General features: G+C 35.8%; 14 protein-coding genes across 14 annotated transcripts; 5 read left to right on the top strand and 9 right to left on the bottom strand.

The window, feature by feature from the left end:
- Positions 1-7: 7 nt before the first annotated feature.
- On the top strand, positions 8-3,382 carry BmR1_04g07170 (hypothetical protein; the record flags this gene model as incomplete). The annotated part of the gene is made up of 1 exon (XM_012794583.1): positions 8-3,382. One exon carries the CDS (start codon positions 8-10, stop codon positions 3,380-3,382), a length of 3,375 nt encoding a protein of 1,124 aa, XP_012650037.1.
- A 212-nt stretch (positions 3,383-3,594) lies between these two features.
- BmR1_04g07165 (vacuolar protein-sorting-associated protein 4) lies at positions 3,595-4,979 on the bottom strand (the record flags this gene model as incomplete). Its single annotated transcript, XM_021482585.1, has 9 exons — positions 3,595-3,764; positions 3,786-3,907; positions 3,928-4,097; positions 4,122-4,165; positions 4,186-4,251; positions 4,273-4,465; positions 4,487-4,524; positions 4,545-4,832; positions 4,853-4,979. 9 exons carry the CDS (start codon positions 4,977-4,979, stop codon positions 3,595-3,597), a joined length of 1,218 nt encoding a protein of 405 aa, XP_021337191.1.
- A 5-nt stretch (positions 4,980-4,984) lies between these two features.
- Positions 4,985-5,405, bottom strand: BmR1_04g07160 (hypothetical protein; the record flags this gene model as incomplete). Its single annotated transcript, XM_021482584.1, has 3 exons — positions 4,985-5,093; positions 5,114-5,199; positions 5,220-5,405. 3 exons carry the CDS (start codon positions 5,403-5,405, stop codon positions 4,985-4,987), a joined length of 381 nt encoding a protein of 126 aa, XP_021337794.1.
- Positions 5,537-7,894, top strand: BmR1_04g07155 (MAK21, NOC1, CEBPZ, ribosome biogenesis protein MAK21; the record flags this gene model as incomplete). The annotated part of the gene is made up of 5 exons (XM_012794580.1): positions 5,537-5,897; positions 5,920-6,676; positions 6,724-7,339; positions 7,360-7,479; positions 7,550-7,894. The coding sequence occupies 5 exons, from the start codon at positions 5,537-5,539 to the stop codon at positions 7,892-7,894; spliced, it is 2,199 nt and encodes a 732-aa protein (XP_012650034.1).
- Positions 8,045-9,856, bottom strand: BmR1_04g07150 (hypothetical protein; the record flags this gene model as incomplete). Its single annotated transcript, XM_012794579.1, has 1 exon — positions 8,045-9,856. One exon carries the CDS (start codon positions 9,854-9,856, stop codon positions 8,045-8,047), a length of 1,812 nt encoding a protein of 603 aa, XP_012650033.1.
- On the top strand, positions 10,072-12,053 carry BmR1_04g07145 (glucose-6-phosphate isomerase; the record flags this gene model as incomplete). Its single annotated transcript, XM_021482583.1, has 6 exons — positions 10,072-10,231; positions 10,252-10,334; positions 10,355-10,462; positions 10,699-11,187; positions 11,208-11,295; positions 11,317-12,053. 6 exons carry the CDS (start codon positions 10,072-10,074, stop codon positions 12,051-12,053), a joined length of 1,665 nt encoding a protein of 554 aa, XP_021337793.1.
- BmR1_04g07140 (conserved Plasmodium membrane protein, unknown function) lies at positions 12,381-13,078 on the top strand (the record flags this gene model as incomplete). Its single annotated transcript, XM_021482582.1, has 4 exons — positions 12,381-12,502; positions 12,523-12,729; positions 12,752-12,930; positions 12,951-13,078. The coding sequence occupies 4 exons, from the start codon at positions 12,381-12,383 to the stop codon at positions 13,076-13,078; spliced, it is 636 nt and encodes a 211-aa protein (XP_021337792.1).
- Positions 13,232-13,756, bottom strand: BmR1_04g07135 (hypothetical protein; the record flags this gene model as incomplete). The annotated part of the gene is made up of 1 exon (XM_012794576.1): positions 13,232-13,756. The coding sequence occupies one exon, from the start codon at positions 13,754-13,756 to the stop codon at positions 13,232-13,234; it is 525 nt and encodes a 174-aa protein (XP_012650030.1).
- A 43-nt stretch (positions 13,757-13,799) lies between these two features.
- BmR1_04g07130 (hypothetical protein) lies at positions 13,800-14,419 on the bottom strand (the record flags this gene model as incomplete). Its single annotated transcript, XM_021482580.1, has 3 exons — positions 13,800-13,868; positions 13,889-14,374; positions 14,396-14,419. 3 exons carry the CDS (start codon positions 14,417-14,419, stop codon positions 13,800-13,802), a joined length of 579 nt encoding a protein of 192 aa, XP_021337791.1.
- On the bottom strand, positions 15,236-16,409 carry BmR1_04g07125 (conserved Plasmodium protein, unknown function; the record flags this gene model as incomplete). Its single annotated transcript, XM_012794574.1, has 4 exons — positions 15,236-15,755; positions 15,777-16,174; positions 16,195-16,279; positions 16,300-16,409. The coding sequence occupies 4 exons, from the start codon at positions 16,407-16,409 to the stop codon at positions 15,236-15,238; spliced, it is 1,113 nt and encodes a 370-aa protein (XP_012650028.1).
- Positions 16,874-17,157, bottom strand: BmR1_04g07117 (hypothetical protein; the record flags this gene model as incomplete). Its single annotated transcript, XM_021482579.1, has 2 exons — positions 16,874-17,092; positions 17,113-17,157. 2 exons carry the CDS (start codon positions 17,155-17,157, stop codon positions 16,874-16,876), a joined length of 264 nt encoding a protein of 87 aa, XP_021337790.1.
- A 208-nt stretch (positions 17,158-17,365) lies between these two features.
- On the bottom strand, positions 17,366-18,389 carry BmR1_04g07116 (Mitochondrial transporter (putative); the record flags this gene model as incomplete). The annotated part of the gene is made up of 5 exons (XM_021482578.1): positions 17,366-17,472; positions 17,493-17,636; positions 17,657-17,745; positions 17,768-18,050; positions 18,071-18,389. The coding sequence occupies 5 exons, from the start codon at positions 18,387-18,389 to the stop codon at positions 17,366-17,368; spliced, it is 942 nt and encodes a 313-aa protein (XP_021337789.1).
- A 153-nt stretch (positions 18,390-18,542) lies between these two features.
- On the top strand, positions 18,543-20,392 carry BmR1_04g07115 (hypothetical protein; the record flags this gene model as incomplete). The annotated part of the gene is made up of 2 exons (XM_012794572.1): positions 18,543-19,923; positions 19,944-20,392. The coding sequence occupies 2 exons, from the start codon at positions 18,543-18,545 to the stop codon at positions 20,390-20,392; spliced, it is 1,830 nt and encodes a 609-aa protein (XP_012650026.1).
- Positions 20,393-20,426: 34 nt separating this feature from the next.
- BmR1_04g07110 (Alpha/beta hydrolase domain-containing protein 17B) lies at positions 20,427-21,473 on the bottom strand (the record flags this gene model as incomplete). The annotated part of the gene is made up of 3 exons (XM_012794571.1): positions 20,427-21,181; positions 21,204-21,325; positions 21,346-21,473. The coding sequence occupies 3 exons, from the start codon at positions 21,471-21,473 to the stop codon at positions 20,427-20,429; spliced, it is 1,005 nt and encodes a 334-aa protein (XP_012650025.1).
- Positions 21,474-21,523: the final 50 nt, after the last annotated feature.

Raw genomic sequence — 21,523 nt, 5'->3', positions numbered from 1 at the left:
GAGCAGTATGTACATGGTATCAGAGCCACCACATAGAATCCGCCTCCATTCTGCAGTCAATCCATATTATGCATCAATATCCTCTGATTGCTCGCAAGCATTCGTGTTTATATCTACGCCTAATACTTTAAATCTTTACACGGCAAACATAGTATTCGAACTCATCTCTCAATACACTCTCACTGATGAACAATCCCAAGAATTTGGATTTATTGTGGATATTAAATCATCGCAGACGCTTCCACTGCTTGCAGTGGTGACGGACAAGGATTTTCTGCTAATTCTGACGTACGAAAAGGATATGGTGGAATCGTTTGACAAGTCAAACTCCGATGGTTCCATATCTATACCCGGAAGCACTGCAAACTTTTCCAGCTTCCTAGTTTCTGGTGAACTCCATCTACTTATGGTCTTTTCACTAGCAGAACTATGCTCGCCACCAAGTAGCAAAACACTCCATAAATATAAAAGTGCCGGTGAATCTACATCCACTATTGCTGCTAAAGATACTGGAATATATAGCGTTCATATGTCAAATACTTCTAACGTGGCTACGACATGGGACAAAAACTCGTTGGTCATAAACTCCCACGCCTATCTCCTGGCAATTGACTTTGATAAAATAGCCTCCTCCCAAATTAAGGTAGCAAGCTTAGATACATCCACAGATACACTTTCGCTTACAATAAATGCAAAGGAGGTCTATGTAGGGGAGAATCAAATCGGTTTGGTGCTTGTAACGCACGAACCAAACATAGCAACTAATAGTATAGGCAATAGCTTGAATTTATCTACGGCCAACGCGGTCGGCTCATATGATAATCATATATTCTTTAGGGATGCGTTGAACAGGCTGATTGTCATTGGACACTCTGGTGCTACAGTCGTTGCAGAGGGCGTGGGACAGTTTGCCATATCGCACATTATCGCATACAGTACTGCCGTCGTAGGCACTGTGGAGTTTAGCAGCAAGGCCAAGTCTGGTGTATTGGAAAGGGGCGGTAGTGTTAATGTCCAAGGTGATGTTAAGATGTTGAGCTGGTGCCCCCAAGGCCGTATTTTGGCTATTGTATACAGAAAATCAGTTGATAATGGAGGCATGGAGAGTGACCATGACTATCGCATAAGCTTCTATGGAACCGGATGTAATGGTTTGAATAACTGGTCTAACGCTATAACTACTACTAAAATTCAAGTTTCAGAGGTTGTTAATATTGCCTGGTCCAGCTTAGGGCTCAGGTTATTCATGGTAACTATGGATTCGATCTACCTATTCGACGTATTCAGAGGTTCGGGTTGGCATTCTGGGCAATCATACACCAGCAGCTTATTAATTGGCCCTTCAGCTATTTTAGTTCAGCAGTCAAACAATTGCATGTTTTGTGGATATGCCGAGCGTCAATTTCTCTGGTACGACTATCCTTTGTCTATTAGTTCGTTCTGGCCATTCATTTTAGCTTTTGGAAATCCCTCCCTTAATTTATTGCTCATAAGATCCTACAACGGTGCACTTCTCCTGTGCTGTAGGCAGCAGGATTCATTAGGCGATACATCGCATTTTATTACTGACAAACGTATGCATTTAGACCGTATGAGAAAGGAATCTTCGAATGAGGCTAATCATTCGAAGATTGTTTACCTAAACAGGTATTGGAAAGTGCTTGAGTTTCAATCTGAGGCTGAAAATGTACAGGATTATGAATCTCTTCCTTGCTGTTGGATTGATGATGACCTGTTCCTCAGTGTTGGGATTTCATATACTAATTTACTAAATCATACGATGAAGATTTGTAAAATAGCCCATGAAACAGTTACACTATTGGCGCAGATAACGATTAGGAGGTCTCCTATTATCGCAAAAAGGATTGATTTTATAGATCCCTTGGCAACTCCTGTTGTTAGTGGCGGATCCAGCACTAATGTATTTTTTTACTTGGTGACCCGTTTCGACAAGGTGGATATTTATAACTGGCTCAGGGGTACGGATATAATCCAACTTGTTTTCCAAATTGATCTATCTTTCCCTAACAAAATATTTACTTCAGGTATGCCATATGCTGAAACAGGTGGGGGTAAGGTTGACGCCGAAAATTCTTCTTTAGGCAATTTTCCTAAAACATCAACTAACAGACAATCTACGATTGGAAAAGGCATCGACTATTTGCATATTAAATCTATAAATATTCAGTCCATATGTATACAAATAGAATTGGATAACACCTTCAAATTGTCCATTGTCACTGAGAATGAAATGGTGAAGGTTGTTATAGTTAATGGACAAGCTACATCAGGCTCAATTCACAAAATCACAGAAAAATGGGTCACTCGTGATGGGGGGTTTGCTAGCCATAATGATTCACACACACTTTGCAACACATGTAATCATTTGACACTTAGTGGAGAACATTCCAATGCAAATCCTACCAGTGGCATTGGAACGCGTAATTGTGTAGATTATTTTGCTTTGGATTGTACAAAGCATCTGTTCGAGGTGTCAAAAAAGCATTTTGAGGAAAATGGTAGGTTAGTTGATTTGAAATTGTTGGATCGAAAAGAACAGGCTTGCAATGGCATGCTCATGCGTATTTGCAGGATGGCCCTAGAATACGAAGCGCTAGATGATTCTATTTTTGAAATATTTGATTCATTTATTGCTTCAAAAGACTATCTAAATGCATCGTTGATCCTCATCTGTATACAGGCAGTGTCTGGCGTTAGTGGTATGATTTCCAAATTCGCCAAACCTCTACTGATTCACGCTATAAAGGCACTAGGTCGCCAACCCTCACTTGCTCATTTGATTCACCAACTGAAAAGAATACTTGAAACCGCGGCCAGTACCGCCAACGATAAAGGGGACAATATGCTAGAGGCCATCAACCGGGAAATTTTGGTAGCAGCAAGCGGATACGTCTTCTACGACTTTCTCGGTCTATTGCGAGTTGTATTATTGTTGGAATTGCCCCTTGTAAAAGTGCTGTCCTGCGTGAAGTTAGAATGGAGGCTATCCGATTGCGAAACTCACTTTGGAAGTAGAGGGGTAACGCTAAATGAAATGTTCACAGCGATCAAACGACAATTCTTTACCAATTATGGCAACGCAAGCAGCATAGATAACTGCAAGGCGCACATTAGTGACAATAAATTGATTGACACTGATGGGTGGTCTCTATCGGCCGTTTTCGACCTATTGTTGCCCCTATACTATGTGTGCCGGGAGGCTGGTGCAAACGGGTTGGCCTTTGTAATTGCCCTGTCCGTAGGGGATAAAAGCCTGGCCCAGCTGTCTGTGAACGGTCACATTGCTAGAGAAATAGATCGCCTCGATCCTGAATGTGGCAAATGCAATCAAGCCAAGCAGATGATCTCTCTCATTTTTTAGTCATTCAAAATTGCGCCACCGTCGCTCGCTCAATTTTTGATTAATGCATAAGTGTATTGTTTAATTTACGTATCATTCTATCTAATACAGGCGCAATGTTTCCAAAAATGGGTTTAAATTTTGCACAAACTTAGGTGGTTTTTTTGTAGAAATACCAGGTGATTAATAGGGGGAATCGGTGTAATTGAGTAATCTTTACTTTTGCATATTAATTATTGACCGAATTGTTGGGTCCACTGTTCATACCTGCCCAGCATCTGTGGATCTACTGAGCTGGACACCACGTCCAGTGCTTGCATCAAGGCACTCTTGTCCATCGCAGGTAGCGATAATTTGTTGGTAGGAATGCAATTAAATGTTATTTTAATGGCACTAGGGTCAGCTAAATGTGTATGCTCTTTACTTTGTGCACATGGAGTGTAACTGCCATTTGGAAGCAGCTTGAAGTGGGTAGAATCCCTGCAAACTTTCAAGCTGTACATAATTCCAGTTCGAACTAGTATTCCTACATCTGCAGCATTGAATCTAAGTCAAAGTGTAACTACCCATCAGTTAGCCTTGCAATGTCGTCTAGGTCTGCATCGCTGAGATTGTTAGGCAGGTCAGAGAGATTCATTTGTAGTATTTGTTTTCTTGTAATTTTATTTGGTAGAGGAATGTAAATTCTTTTTTCAAACCTTCTCCTCACTGCACTGTCTAGTGTCCAAGGTAAATTCTGAGTTACAAACAAATAGGATACAGTAGCTGCGATTACGATTGTCTGTTTTTCGGAGTTAAACAGATCTAAGTTAGATTTCATTTGCCTTGCATCTGGATTAGTAACTCTGTTTTAACGCGCTTAGATGATTCACTATCTGTTTCATTTCTCTCTGTATAAACTTTGGCATTACCCCCGCATATGGAATCTATTTCGTCGATGAAGATAATACATTGGTCAGGTGTATTTTTGAACAGATTCTTCACAAACTTTTCCGATTCTCCCTGCCATTTGCTCATGATATCCGCCGAAGAGATGGAAAAGAATGGAATGTTGCATTCGTACGCGCAGGCTTGGGCGATGAGCGTTTTTCCAGTGCCAGGGGGCTAAATAATATTTTTATTTACCCCGTACAGCAGTATTGACTTCCAGGGTCTTATTTTGCCTAGATTATACAATTTTTACCTTTGAAAATATTGGGAAATTTGAGTGGCAATAAGATTGCCTCCTCCATTATTTCCTTTGCATTATCTAGTCCCGCCACATCTGACCATTTTACGGTAGATTCTTTTGGCGATACTGTGATATTTGTACTTTGAGACGCAAAATTGTTTGTTTGGGGGGATTTAGAGACGCCAAATTTATTATGTTTAACAGTAGAATTGTCACTGATTTCCTTTATAGATTCCGCTTTCTCTAGATAGATTTTCATTTGATTAAAGATCTTCCGTTTCATATGCTCGTCATTTTCATCTAAATCATTTTTCCTTTACTTTTATACGAATCTTGCAGGATCCCAATTGCCTTTTTGTACAGTTCAATTGCACTTCCTGAATTGCCGGCATTAGATTCCAATGCCGCTTCTTGAGCAAACTTTACCGCCGAAACTAGGGCATCCATTTAGGTTATTTATTTGCAGCTTTTTTAGCTATGGAGCGTCGCTTGATCCTTTTGTATTCCTTCTGCCTATCCTTCTGCTCCCTCCAAATGAAATCCACGGTATCGTTGTCAATCCTACATCATAAACGACGTGCCGTTTCTTTACCAATGCTATAAAAACTCCGCCAGATGTGCGTTTAAACCCATCAGGCTTTCTCAAACCGCCATCCGCCAGCGTATTCTACGTGAATTGGTAGATACAATCGTTTCTGTCAATATGTTTTGACACGTTGCTGCACCTAAGCGATGGACTATACGCTCAATTAGTTGCACATTTGGCTCTTTTAGTGTGACCACTATTTCGCATATGAGGTCTATTTCTTCAGCTGATAAAAATGTCAGTAATTTTAATTTTTTAATTATTTCCGCTCGATTCCCATTTACCATATATCACCAGCACCCACATTTATTACAATGGGTATGGCGTCATTAAGTGTTGGATTTGTTGGGATATTTTTTAGTTTTATTCGAAATTTCAGCAAATAATATGTTTAAAAATTGCTTTAAACTCTACCATCATGGGTAATGACAAGAGATCGCGTCCAAAGACGTGGCGCGAACGGTACAAACAACATGCTTGGAAGAAAAATAAATGTAATCGACCTGATAGGGTCAAGTGTTTGGATTTGTACAATGGTAAACCCAATATTAACGTTTCACTAATCACAAGTTTCTTAAAGGCAATTGGGGATAAACCTTGGTATGAATCACTTCAGCATATGGCATCCTCCATAACTAACGCTGGTAATGACAAAAATATTGACCATGAAAAAATGTTAGTTAGTGGTACCGAAATATTGCGCAAATACGGCAAATCTTACTCAATTAATGTATCGCAAGTTGATTCCGATGAAAGGTGGTTGCATAAGTCGGCTATGGGTGAGAATTTATTTAAATTTAGGTGGTGAAGGAGTTACCAAGGGAGATAGATTGAATTCCCTGGCGTTACTATTGGAACAAAATCCAATTTTGAATTTCTTTTGTATAAAAAAATTGTTGGATATTGCCCAATCAAATGTGAATCGCGATAGGATAACCGCATTAAATGCATTACATACGTTATTTGTACAACGATTATTACCAAATAGAAAATTGTTGTTTCTATCACAATACCCTCACATACTATCATACATTCACAACAATTCATTTGAAATCACTGATACTAGTGAAGTTACACCAATTGCTACGCAGTTACTGTTACTGATTACATTCGAACATCATTTAAAACTTGCATTTGCAGTGTTTGTGGATATTCTTGGCCGTGGCATAAGTGATCATTTATTTGTCATTCAAAAGACTTGTATTGACATTGCAACTGATTTGTTAACTCAACATCCTGAACAGGAATATGCACTGTTGCAAATGCTCACTAGAAATATACATAATTCTGACATGAAGATTTCGTCCAGAGTTTCATGGAATCTTAGGCAGGTAACCAAAGTCCACAAGGGCTTTAAGAAGTTCATAATTGAACTAATTGGGAATACACTGAACCATATTTTGCATCAAATGAATGCCAACCTTAAATCGGCTACTAGATGGAGATCCAGCAAATATAAGAATAGACGCGAAAAAAATAAGGGTTTGTCTCATAAGGTACAAGAAAACCTCATTTCTATAACAAAATTGTTAAACTTTCTTTCGGAAATACAGAATAGGTAAGATGACTCTTAATGGTAAATTCATTGTGAAACAACTTATTTAGGGATGACCATGAAACATTAGAATCACTATTAAAAGTTTATACTTCGTTCATTGCTGTTTTTTCCTCGGGAAAAGCAAAAACAATTTATGTGAAAGAGGAGGCATCAAGAGTTATTCGAGCCATGGCCATTGGATTAGACAAATGTTTAGACCATTCCAGCAATAATTTGGCCAAAAGTGATATTAAAAAGAGCATAGAGTGTTACATGGATACTCTATATAAGATTACACATACGAATAAATCAAAGGCAACTGTCATTACTCTGTTGGGATTGATCTACCGATGTACCATAGTGTTTGATTTGGCCAAGAATCGATTCTACCGTCTTATCTACGACAAACTACAGGAAATTGACATATTTGACACTTCAAATGAGAAAAGATTATATAATATTGTGCACCAAATGTTATCCCAGGATGATAATATATCACGAATTTCTGCATTTCTCAAACGGATACTTCAATCCTCCATGCACGAGTCAAACTCATCCAAATCACTTGCGTGTCTTATCATTGTCCAAAATATAATACGCAATAATAAAAAATTGAAAATTTTATTTAAACCAGGCTTGGATGATACTTTTGATGCGGGAAAGCGTGCTCCCGAGTTTTCAAATGTAGGTTCGCGATTATTTAGGCGGAAAGTAGTTATTTATGGGAGAGGCACTTGCTCAATTCATCTTATGATCCTGCAATTGCGGCCAATTCGCGAAAGATTGATGGGAAAGTTCGCAAAACTAAGTTTTTCGATTTTCAGGTATGTTCAATTTGAACGGCAAAACAATTGAATTTATTTGCACACAATAATTTTGATTGAATTGACACAGAAGTTGGTTGAGGAAGTGGAACCACATGATACCTTTAGGAAGCTAGAAAGTCTAGTGAACTCCAATTGCAACATGCAATATAACAAAATACACTTGCAAGTTTATCGCAAATTCTTTGAGTTGCAACCAAAAAGGGATAAAAGTGATGCATATGTCAATGATGACATTGATGATGAAATCTTCTCAAGTTCAGAATCGGGATCGGATTACCAAGACACACTTGATGCAATTAACTTTGATCAATTCAAGAGTCAGTTGGTTGAACACTCGATACCCAAAGAACTAGAGAAGATTTTGAAGAATAGAAGTTTCATTAATGCAGATGAACTGAGCAAGTATCTATGATATAAAAGAAACAAATTACAATTGCTTGGGCTAGACGAATCCGGAATAATTTTAGCGCAGCGTTTATTTTGTATTAAATGTTTCTGCGTATATATTGTTATACAATTAATAATAAAAGTTTTTTGGAACAAACAAACTCTCCAACATAGTTTAATAATCAAAACATTTTATTGATCTTATGTGCCTGACCAGTGATATGTATGAATCGGACAGGACCATTAAACTAGTTTTACAGATAATATGTCGATGAGGAGTAATCGTAGGTATGTATACCATGTACCTCTCCACCTTTCGGCATGGATCTTTGATATTAAACAATGTCATTAGCACATATGAGTGCAATTGGTTCATGTTTTCAAATTTAAATTCCTCAATTAAAGGCACCATGTCTATTGAGGTTGTTAGTTCAAAAAATGCGATCAGTAACTGGTACAATATAGAAGGTTTTATGGGTATTTCATTTATATTGATGCCAGTATAGGCCTCTACTGCCTCAAAAAGTTCTAACTCAAGGTAGGAATCGTGACAATTGTTATTAGTTTCGTAATTATTTGTGCCAAGCAAGCTTCGACATTCTGTCCCGTTTACCTCCTTTAAAAACTTCAAATACTCGGTCAATAGTTCATTATGCGTCTCCACTAATTGATTATAATCTTCGTTGCAACTATGGATTTCGTAGAAACTGTCAGATGAATTTTTGTTAAGTTCATTAGGCTCTGTTTGGGATATTAATTGGTGTAGCAATGGTTTTGGTGCAATTTTGTCACAAAATTCATTGATAAACTTGTAATTAAATGGCACGTAAATGAAAGTATTAGGTGATTCTATGCACTTGGTAATCAAATTCTTCAACTGATCATCTGTATATACGTTTATAGGAGTGGATAATGATGTTCGCGGGCCCACTAGCGTATCATTCTTGGCATTACCATACATAATTATCCTGTCAAATGTAAACAATAATTTGGATGCATTGCACGAATATAGGTTTAGTAACGCATCAGTTCTGAAATCCAAGTCCTTCAGCAAATTCGTGTTAAATATGTTGAACGTGGAATTCAATACCATAGAATTCTCATGGATTCCAAAAAATGGCGAAGCGATACCGATAAAGTTGACCAATTTAATTTTACCGGATGAAATCAATGGAATTTCTCCCTCCAATTTATTCAATGCGCCCAAAAGTATTAGTGATCCAAATGAATGCCCAAGAGTACTGACACTTATCGAATATAACAAATACTTATCATTTTTAGTTTGTGAAGAGCTTGTTTTGGTTTCAATCTGGTAGTTAAAATGAATTGATTCAAACAATTTGATCAATTCAAGACCCAGTATGTAACTTGTAGCGTCTAGTCCCATTAAAGTGTTGCCATAGTTACAATGAGGTATGTATATATTCAAATGTGGATATTCTCTTAGTATGGCACATGAAATATCTACCATTGAAGTTGGTGAATCCAATATTCCGTGTTGAATTATCAGGTAATTATTACTTAAATGATCTAAGTCGACATTTGATAAACAGTTACACTGGGAGCAGAGGATTATATCATCTGGGATTAGGGATTCTTTTAGCAAATGCGCATTAGATGTATAAGCCTTTTCGAAAATTTTATCCAAATTAGTTTCCACCTTTCTAGCAACAAACCTGGACAATTCCCAAAATTTAGTTCCAATTTGACTTGCGGTATTGTCCAATCTTGTTTTTAAATCATTCATCAAAAATGCGCCATTGGATAAATTTTCTAGGGGTTTAAAAATATCCCATGTTTCGGGTTTTCCATTCATCAACCCAAATTGTTTCCATTTAGAAGTATTATTGGAATCTATACTATCGTCTTTGTCAACAGCAGAGTAACCATCTACTGGCTCGTGTTCATAAGGACTAGTTGAGTGATGGGTATTAACAGGCGGCCCAAAGGATTTACAATTATAGCATAACAGAGATGCATGGTTCATTTTTACTCATTTCGAAGGTAAATTCGCTTATACATATTAAATATTATATTTTGGTATAGCCTCCGTTCAAATTAACTGATGCATGCTGAAAGTGCGGATTTTGTGTTTTTATATCAATAATAATTGAATTTTGTTAGATAATTTGTTGTTTAAGTGTGAATTTCCGATCAAAGATTATACAAATAGTGGAGGATGCGATGTAATCAGTGCATATCATGGGGTCTGCTACGGACGACTTAGCGTCGATCTCTCAATCATTATTCCCTTTTTTAAATGCTATTAGTACACTTTCACTTGAATCAAAAAAATTGCCACATCTATCAGTATTATTGAAGGAGGAATCCAGGTGTAATTTCTTGATTAAACAATGGAATGGTATCATAAATTTCATTTAGACGTCCTTACACTTGATTTGAGTAGGCAAAAGTTGGATCAAAGATGTTACAAGCTATTGCTGGAAATTGCTGACTCGATGCAAGTTAGTTCACTTTCAATCAGTTGGGGAAAAAGATTGCCAATATGTTTTCTGGTTTCCCAATCAATGGATCGGAGAAAAGACCGGTACTTCATATGGCTCTGAGGAGCGATAAGGAAGATAATTATCAGGTATGAAAATGTAAAGTTTAACGTAATTAACTAAGTCTATTTTTGTGTTTGCTGGTGGTCAGATAAATTGAATTTTGTGTCATTAATTGTGAATAATTTATTTAACATAACTCAATAGTTTATTGTTGAAATCTACTAGTATTGTTCGTTTTACATTTGTTGTTAATTAATTTTACAAAATATAATTCTTAATAAACTAACTCATTACACATTAAAATATGTATATACTTAATTAGATCGATGGAACTGGAGTCTATGAACAGATTAAATCGGTACTTGATCGTATTGAATCCTTTTCCGAGAAAATTCGTTTGGGCGAATACAAATCGAGTTCTGGAAAAATATTTGATTCTCTCATATGTGTTGGAATTGGTGGTTCATTTTTGGGAACTTCATTTGTAACAGATGCTCTTTATGGTGATATGAATTGTAAAAATGCTTCTTTTGGCAGAAAAATCCGCTTCCTTTCAAACATAGACCCGGCGGATTTTATCATTGCTACATCTGACTTAAATCCTGAAACCACTATGATAATAATAATCTCAAAAACCTTTACAACTGTGGAGACTATGATGAATGCCAATGCTTGTGTTGAGTGGTTGAAGAATAATTTGGAAAATCCTGATGACTACGCGCTGCATCTTGCCGCAGTAAGCAGCAATTTGGAGTTAACTGCTAAGTTTGGTATACCAAAAACTCGTGTTTTCGGTTTCTGGAATTGGGTGGTAAGAACATGGTTATTTAGGGTGGACGTTATTCAGTAACATCATCTGTTGGTATATTACCTCTTGCAATCAACTTTGGTTTCAACAACATATTACAATTTTTAAAGGGTAATGACACAACTGACTCAGGTTGTAGAGATATGGATCTGCATTTTAAGACTGCGCCATTCGAGGAAAACTTACCAGTACTAATGGGTCTATGTAGTGTATACAATTCATCAATCTTGGGAATCTCTAACGTCGCAATTTTGCCATATTCCCAAAACTTGTCTAAATTCCCCAGCCATGTCCAGCAGTTGACTATGGAAAGTAATGGTAAGGGCGTAGACATCAATGCTAACAAACTTCCTTATCAATCTGGTGAATTCTTCTTTGGAGAACCTGGAACTAATGGTCAGCACAGCTTCTACCAACTTTTGCATCAAGGAAGAAGGTGTGCTTCCGAATTCATTGGTGTGATCAACAGCATCCACGCAGGGAATTTGCAAAAACATCATATGGAGTTGATGGCGAACTTTTTTGCACAACCAGATGCTCTTGCTATAGGAATGGATTATGACCAAATTGTCGCCAATGGAGTAGATCCTGAAATTGCTAAACATAAAGTTTGCCCAGGAGATCGTCCTTGTCAAGTATTATTAATGAAAGATTTATCACCCTACACGGTGGGCACTTTACTATCGTTGTATGAACATAGAACAGCCGTCGAGGGGTTTTTATGGAATATAAATTCATTTGATCAAATGGGTGTGGAGCTTGGTAAGGTGTTGGCCAAAAATATTTCTGATTTTTTAAAGAATGAAAGAGAGCTAACCCATGTTAGCTTTGGGACGAAGAGATTGATTGATAAATTTTTAAAGAAATGAACTAGCGTTGAGATTGATTTTTTATACATTCCATTTGTTTCACCCGCACTCCGAAAACAAATTATAATTTTATGGATATAAACTGTAATTTAATAGCTATTTAAGTATTTAGGATAGTGTTTATTTAAGTATTATATTTATTAACTAAATTTTTCAAAAAACCTAAGCTATTCCATGTATCTAAGTTACGACGTCACAAGAAGGACATCCCTATCAACACATTAAGTCAGGTGCAACTGATATATTTGAGTTGTTTTTCATATAAACGCAGTAAAATTTGCAAAGAAATAATTTTTAATGCATTTTATATCCCTATTGGATTGATAAATGGAAGGGAGGAAGGAAACGACTTCGGAAAGGGTGTCTTTTAGCCCTTCCAATTCGTATACAGCGGGTCTGCACTTCTTAAATACCATCGCAACGTGTATAAATGGGATATTTTCATTCAGGTAATTGGTGTGTAAAGTAGTTTTATTGGATATTTCTTTTGGATCGGATTTTTGTATCTAATAGGGAGCATTGTAACCATAGTCAGCTGGATATATTTTGCCCCTAGAATAAGAGACACAATTATTTGTCCAAGTATGGCTATTTATGCTATTTCTGGATTCTGGGCATTGCATGGAGTCACAATGTTGATAATTTGTTACTTATATTCTTCTATGGTAGGGGATGAGTAAGTGTAGTTGCCCATATAGTTTTGAAAATGAGCTATATAAACCTACAAGATCTACTAATATTTTGGGGTTCCTAGTCAAAATTTGTCCTTTGATCATTCGTTTCTTCCATCTACTCTCCCTATGTCTAATATTCACTAATATATTTAATCTCCTATTTCTGCCAGAGTGCAATTGTGTATATATTAGACGGGTTGTGGGTTAGTGAATGTTAATTTAGCATACACTATTGTTATCTGGTGGATTATAACTATTTTTGGTATGGTCATGAGGAATAGGATCGCATTACCACCCTATCTATATAATCCGCATCATAGTATGTATATGGTATACGTAAATATGTGTTGAAACTTTTCTTTGACAAATTTATAAGAAAAATTAATCACAAACACTAATTCAGATGGTGGAATTATGTACAATATACAAGTAATTGGGAGTTTAAATCAGGTATCTCTTAAGTATTTTGGCATATAATATTTAAAGTTGATTTCCAAAAAATTATTATACATTAATTTCAGTCATCGTTGTAGTTTGATTCCCGCTCACCGAAACATTCGCACATTCCAAACATTTTTCATCATTCACTTTATCATTCCCCACTTGATGATCATCAACAAAATCATTATTGCATGATTTGTAAATGATTTCATCGTCGCTAGTTTTTGGTGAATTAATTGATGAATCATCACAACCAAATCCATATCCATTGGCAATCGTGTCGTAGTTACTATCAGTTGAAGTTGTATCGCTGACTGTTTTGTATAATCGATGATTTGGTATCCTGGAATAGTTGTATGATTTCAAATTGGATAGGAAATTTCTATTCATAAAGTCATGATCCAGTGGGTATAAGATGTTTGATTTCCACTCCATGAGTAATTGAAGAGATTGGTATTGGCAATTTTGGTTGTGAGAGCATTCTTCGTGGTAGAGAAGGTGCGAATGTTTGAAATTTCCGTCATCAAACTCGCATCTCCCTGGAGAATCCACTATTACCCATGTATCAAAATCTACAATTTCCCACATGATAATTAATCGATTAACTATTTACTATTTAATCAACTAGTGATTAATATTCCCTATAAAATCTTCTGGCCCTTTGCCTCCTATAGTCAGAGGAATCACTGAGCAAGAGACTCTGATTGAACAATACCTTACCGATTCTGTTTGATTGTTAGATTCAGAAGATTCGTAGTCACGGTGAAATATATTCCCATTGAATTTTTTATTGAAGTTATTTAAGCCCGATTCTGATGGGTATGTGGGTTGTCTTGCTGATTTCTTAAATACTGATTCTAAAGGTTCTAGGTCAAGTGGGTATGGGCCAAATGGTGTGTCAGGTGAGCTAGCTTCTAGTGAACTGGGGGACTCAGGTTTCTTAAACAAATGCTCAGTAAATTTTGATTCAGTTTCTGGTAATAATTCGGTTTCTGATGATGATTCACTTTCCGGCGAATAATCTAATGCACTTTCAGAATTTCGAGATTCTGAAACAAAAGATTCACCAGATTCAGACGAATGTTCCAAATGTTTTTTTTCAAAGTTTGTGTTATTTTTAGTTTCATTTAGCTTCTTATCGATTAAATCTGTAGTGTTTTTCGAGTCATCAGCATAATTAGCAGTTCCACACTGTAACTGGCGTTTCTGAAATAAATGTCAACTTACCAGTTGAGATCTAGTTTGAACCATCTTTTGTTATTGAATAATCTATCTTAATCTTTATATCGACACTTTTTATTAGTAATTAATAATAATGGTTGTAATGGTGATTGGGTGAATGAATAATCTGCAGGAAAAAATCGATCCAGAAAATTCTACTTACAATTTTTTCAACGTCATTTATGAGTTAAATTTTTTGAACTTTTATAAATTCATTAATGAAAGTTCTTTATGCGTTTGCTAGTTGGTAACATCATATGATGAATGTAACGATGGTTTTTGCTAGGTTTTACAGTTTTGTTTTGTTGATTATCTTTTTTTGTAGTTGATAAGTATGACTCCAGTGGCACTAGGTCCATTAGTAAGTCAAAGTTGCGTATCAATTGTAATAGTTGAGCGTGATCAGACGAATCCATTTTAAGATGTATTTTTTTAGATGCTGAGAAATTTTGATTTATACGTGACTACGCATTTATTAATATATTGTCAATAATTTAATCGTTTCTAAACCGATATAAACTCCCAGTTTGTTATTTATAGAGTTAGAGATACTTCATAAGTAAACTACCTATGGGCTACCACATAAACACTATTATTATGTGACATGTGCAGGATGATGTAGTATGTCAATAATTATTGGAATTTATTTTTATAATTTACGCTATAATATACTTGTTGTTAGTGTTAAAATAATAATTTAATTTATCTGCATAATGATTTCGCAAAAACACTTACATTGCTTGTCATTTTATTCTCTTTGACTTTGTTTTTTTTTAATCACTTGCTAAATCATACTTCTCTGTTTCTCCACTCATTAAATATTATCGGTTTTTCATTTCTTATTTTTCATAAAACTGATTTGACAGATTTGTCCGACCTATCCGTATTCTGTTGATCTTTAATTTCTAATGCTGCCATTTCTGTTGATATTTGTTCAGTTTCTACGCTATCTTCTATCTTCTCAATTTGTTTTTCCTCGACCATTGGAATTACATCTCTTGGGGCTGTTGGTTCAGATGCTATTGGTTCTTCAGCTTTTTCGCCTTCAACATTTAAACTGGAAGGGGATTTATCGGCTAATTCTTCAACTTTTGGCTCTGGTATTTTGGGCGCGCCCTCAGATGGAGTAGTACTCTTAGGAGGTTTGACAGATTCTACGGTTTTCTTATCAAACAACTTTTTTGCCTCTGTAACGTTGATACTTCTTTCAGAAGGAGTATCGCTCTTGTTCCCCTTGGCATTATTTTTTTCAAGATACTTGTTAATAGCCCTATCATTACTCATTGAATTAAACTTATTTACGTCAAATTTATTGGAGTTGCTTGGAGAATATACTTCTCCTTCATTTTTATATGCATCCATGACACTAGATCATTTGAGTTATTACCTATTGATTAAATCTCTTGGAATATACACACCAAGTGATGGTTTTGTTTCAATTTTAAAGGATAAAATGCCACCAGTAATTCCCTGCTTTACCATTGCAGTATTATTCCCATTGGACTTGACAGCAATTGCAGCATCCGATACCAAAGTTAATGATTTATCTTCTCTATAGTTTTCCAACTTTGATATCTTATAAGCATCTGTGTACGATAGCCCATTTAATACTATCTTTCTCTCTCCATTCTCTTCAATTGTGCTTATACAACTAAGATATAATCTGACAAAATTCTTTCCCTTACAAGGGAGGATTATGGTATGCTCGTTGAATGAGCAGGTGTAATAGCCATTTTCAAACTCACCTTGTCTAAGTACACTTCTGTTTCTCTGATGTTCCATTATCTAAATATAAGAATAATTACCTCCTCCAGACTATCGGTATCAAAAACGGCTGTAATAAAAAATTCGCGTTTGCACGGCTTTTCTAATTTGGGTATGCTCAAATGTCTGAATTACACATTTCGTACTTTAATGTCCCTAACCTAATAGTGACTACACGTGATTCGTTTCCGTTTTTGCCAGTATTCCCAGTTACTGGTTTTAGTCCTACAAATGTGCCTCCGTATGAATTCAACATGTTTGTAACCTAGTTTGAAGATCTTAGTATTTTATAATTGGTAAACAAGAAATGGCTGTTAGAAATTTTGTTTAGTTTGAAATTTTGTTCAATCATTAACTAATTGGAAAATTTACAGCGAAAGCAGAAATAGCTAACTTAGATCGTAAGGATCTAAAATATCTAATGTGTACAGGTAGCATTTTTAGATTCGCATCTAGCGGCGTCTAATCAGTAATAATGGCATTCAATTAGCATTAAACAACATTATAACCCAGACAATTAGAGGATCTGTGCTTAAATCATACTTAAATTGAATTTTTATGGCTAGTTTTGGCCACAGCTAATCTTTCAAATAAATTGAAGATGTGTGCAAAATATTACTGTTTATACTTCATTTATATACGCTAATTGAATGTCCGAGTTTCGTGTTTTAAGATCCGAAGGAATGATGATTATTCAATTCGATGGTGCGGAGAATTGCATCATGACGATACACTAGATGTGGTAGATTGTTGCTCTATGTGGCCAAATATGCTGACATCATTTTTTTGCCATACATTGGAACCATGCGATCCCATGGTTTCAAAATTATTAGTTATCGTGTCATACATGTGAAACGCCCTTTCTTTGGCTGGGTAGATCGTTTTTTCGATGCAATTTGCCGATTGGTTTATAGATACTACTAAAATTGACCATATTTCCTACATTAAGTATTGCATACGGCTAAACCATTCAAAAATTTTGACAAATAACTGTCGTTATCCATTTTTACTATGGCACCAAAAGGCACTGTAAGTAAAACATATATGTCATGATGTTGTATCAATCTAACCAATAGATATTCTTTAAAATACATTCTATAAGCTAGGTATGTAGTGTATTTTTAACTAATAATACGTATACACAACAAATAAACCTACATAGCCAGCCTAAACAATTCACAGCTACAACTATGTTGATTGTGTTGTAATGTTTTATAAAATTATATGCTTGAATATTTCGTAAGAAACAAATTGTATGGCTCCTGAAGGGATTGATTTTAGGAGAGATGGGAACAATCCGTGATAGTAAGCTAGTACGCCTAAATACACAGTTAAATACCTTCACTTCTGAGAATAGTTCTGAAACAATCCAACGAATTTTTGTATAATCTATTTTGGTTGGAAATGGCATTGTTCATCATCCTTTTCCTAACAGTATCTCCAGGAAATACAATTAATAACGCACTAAATCCGGATAATGAACCTAAATGTTATGGGCGATGCCTGATAAAGATGATATAATTGCCAAATTTTTAACGTTAGACCATAAATTTTCATCAGATTCCACAGGTTCCAAGATTGATTTAAATTTTCTAAATGTGAAAATTATGTTACCTTTTGTAAAAGTCGAACAATCCCATTTGTAATGCAATATATGGTATTCCAGTGCAGATTGTTGGTGCAAATCCCTTAAAGAATCCACACAATCCTTCTCTGTTGTATATCTGCGATACACAATTAAAAATTCCGCGATATGTACATTCTTTATTCAAATTTGAAGTGTTAATACCAAGTGCCATTCTAACACTAACAACATCCAGTGGGTACGATATAGATTTTTGTATGAGACCAGCCACAGCGCCTGCAATTACAGAATTGAAAGATCCAGGGCTTCCATCTAAATATAAAACAGCTTACTCTTGTCAATTCCGTCTAAAAGTTCCCTGGTAATATCTGTAACTCCAAACTTTGTGGCGTAGCAAACCCCGCCCCTTACAGTGTTTATCATATTCCCGCGCCAAAGTCCTACAACCCCTTCTTCCCTTAGTATTACATGCGCTGTATTTAAAATTCCTTTATACTTCCTGTTATTTCCCCTTCCAACTTTGTTGGCAAACATGGGTTGGACTTGGTAGAGAAGGCGGATTCTGTCGAATGGAGCACATGCCGTTTTAGTCAACATTCCGGACATTAAGCCACAAAAAATATACTTATATCTATTCCTTTCAGAATCCATACCTATTGCCCAATGATACTAATCCCATTTCAACTAAATGCGTTATGGTAGTGCCCACTATCAATTATTCAGCACTAGCCTCCTATGGATTCAATTTTTTGTCAGAAAAAGTTGATTTAAATTTTTACCCTCGTTAAAATATTAAGTATTGACATGTTAAATAAAAGTGTAACTAATGACGCATGGAGAGTGAACATACCAGAACATGAAACGTTTAAGTCAATTGAATATAGGAACAGAAGTGAAATTTATGATTACGGGTGTTTAATCACACCTCTAAATGCTCAAATTGACCATGAAGGTGATTTGAAATCGGATATAGTTTCTCAAGTTTGCTGCAATGCATTCTTGAGAACTAGAGTTTTGGATATGGAATGGGAAAGAATCAGACGGCATGTTTTTAATTTCGCCAAAGAGCAATTTGGTAGGGTTTTTGAGGAAATCAAACACATCAATTTCACGGAAGATTATTCAATTCTGCCCATCACAGTATCCATTGGATCCAACATCAACGATTTTGATATAACATATCATACCATAAACACGGATTCTGATATTATCGCAATTAAACTAGACAACTCGAAACAAATCGATGATATGATAAGAGAATTAGTTGGGCAAGTTTCCAGAAAAGTTAAGCTGAAGAGGGGTAAATCATTGATTAAACGATTGGTAACTGCTAAAGAAGTTTTAGATGGTAAAGTTATTCTTACTGTCATTTCAGAAAATAATCCGCAGTTTCTATTCTCTCTCCAGTTAATTAGAGAATGGACTGAAATACCAATATCTTGTCTAATTCTAAATGTGACTAATAATGATTTATTTGAATCAAATATTCCACACGACCTCTATGCTAAATTAAGAATTCATCATATTCAAGCGTGGGATTCCAGTAAAATAGTAGATAATTTATGCAAAAGGTTGTTGTTTGAACCCGGATTTACAACATTCTTACACCACCCCAATAAGATATTGGAACTTTGGGAATCATACTACAATGAATCATTCAGCCTCTCAACCATTATGTTGAAGTTGCACGAACTATTACACAAAGCTATGTCTGATCGACCTTTGGGGTTCTCCGCTAGATCTCTCATAGATATACTAGGTTATGATGTTGTACATCATGATGTAATCTCAGCAATTTTGGATGATTATTCTTTTGATAAAATATGTAAAAGTGACTGGGGAAAGCTAGCATTAACGAGATTAGCCAGCATGGCATTAGCTGGTGGAATAAATGAACCTTTAATCACATATTACCAAATTTCACTTAATAATATTTCTGAGGATCATTCTAACGTTTGTAATTACGAATTACCAGGGAATAACCTAGATGAAAACATCTTACATTTGGCAGTCGGGCCATTATCAAAGGGTGCATTGCAATTATCTATTTCGAAATTAAAATATACTATTGGGTTAAAAATATCATATGAAATATTGAAGTTGTCTGAATTGGATGAAATAAGTAGGTTGCGTAAGTTAGTTGCAATGCTATACTCCAACTGCAAGTTTCCCACTGCCAAAACTTGTAAGTTTTTAATAATTTAGGTGAAAATTTGCTTACTTACATGCAATCCATTAATTTTCCGAGTGAATTTAGCATGGAATTGTTTGGTAAGCCACTCAAGTTTGAATGTGTTAGGAAATTATTTGTGGAATTGCCATTCTATCATCCACTGGCCAAACAACTTGCAACTTGTACTAACGTCGGAGTTGCTGATGTTATTAATGAAGAATCTGATTGGAAAATACTGGCAGAAATCATTTCATCGTATAAAAAGTGTAATGCGTGGATGCTATTTAAGAGCTTCAAGGATCAGTTGCCCAAATCTGCAAATGTTGGTATTGCTGCCATAAGATTCACAAGCGCCCTGACCTCTATCTGTCAAATTATGGGTATTTGTGCTACTAGACAAAAAAATTGCCTTGCTAATACGCAAAATTCACTGGCAAAAAGTTTATCAAAACTGATGATCTACAGACTGCCAACTATTTAATCATTAGTATACAAATTATAAATATTAATTGATGTTACATTATAGGGGAAGTGTGGTTTTGAAATATGTTCGGGTTTAAATCTCTCCTAGTGTCATAAATATTGCAAACATCATTCGAAGATATAACACTATCAAGCGTTGTAGATGTTGTTAGTATCGTTTCATCTTTTTCGAATTTAGTAGCAGCATTTATAAGCGAATTGCTGGTGACTGAATTCATTAATGATAATTTTCCCCAAATTTTGCTAGATTCCAAAAGCTGAACAGCAAGCCGAATATCCAATGGTAATATGTTGTCATTTTGCTGTTCCAGTGGTGTGCTAAGTAACGACAAAAATCCGACAATGGCAAAGTTGAATTCGTCCAAATAGTGAGTATCCAAGTCATTATGAGATCCTCCCTGTATCCAATAATAATAAGCCAGTCTAAACCTTTTTAGCATAGCCAATGACCCACTAATTGATACAATCTCATCCTTTGTTCCATGTATTATGAGTGTTGGGCACTTCACAAATGGTGCCTTATCTATGTTGCAAAAAATATCTCCAGGCAGCGTAAATGGGACATTTAATTTAACCCTGTGTACAGAAGTTATTGGGCAATGCAAAATCAAACCTCCGAGTTGATTGTTTACACATAAATGCACAGCAGGTCCCGAACCTAAACTCCTTCCATATGCGATAATTTTATCCTTTCTGACGCCCAACACATTAGTCAAATAATTATAAGCTAGTTCGGCATCTCTATAAACTTGTTTTTCAGAAAAATGTCCACCACTTCTACCATAACCTAAATAACATAACGATGTTACCGCTGTAATCATAGGCAAAGAAATTCACCTTCCAGTAGGGTATCCTCCTAACTAATTGCCTTGCCACCATGCCCAAATCTTCTGCATTTCCATGGTTAAATAAAAATGTCCACTCTGCTGAACTGGATTAATTGTCTCTTACCGATGTCGTACGAAATATGCTGCGATTGCGTCTCCCTCTGGTTTAGCTATCATGTGCAAATGAGGGTCATTTTTTGAATAAGTTGGTCTAGGTGGTCTAAATACCAACGAATTCAGCGAATTTCCCATGTTAACGATTTTGTTCGTGAATCTGTCACTAAATGAACCTTGTTGATTCA

Source organism: Babesia microti, chromosome IV (assembly GCF_000691945.2).
Source record: "Babesia microti strain RI chromosome IV, complete genome".
NCBI lineage: Eukaryota > Apicomplexa > Aconoidasida > Piroplasmida > Babesiidae > Babesia > Babesia microti.
Note: the sequence above shows the minus strand (reverse complement) of the source record. Positions and strands in the feature narration are given on the sequence as shown.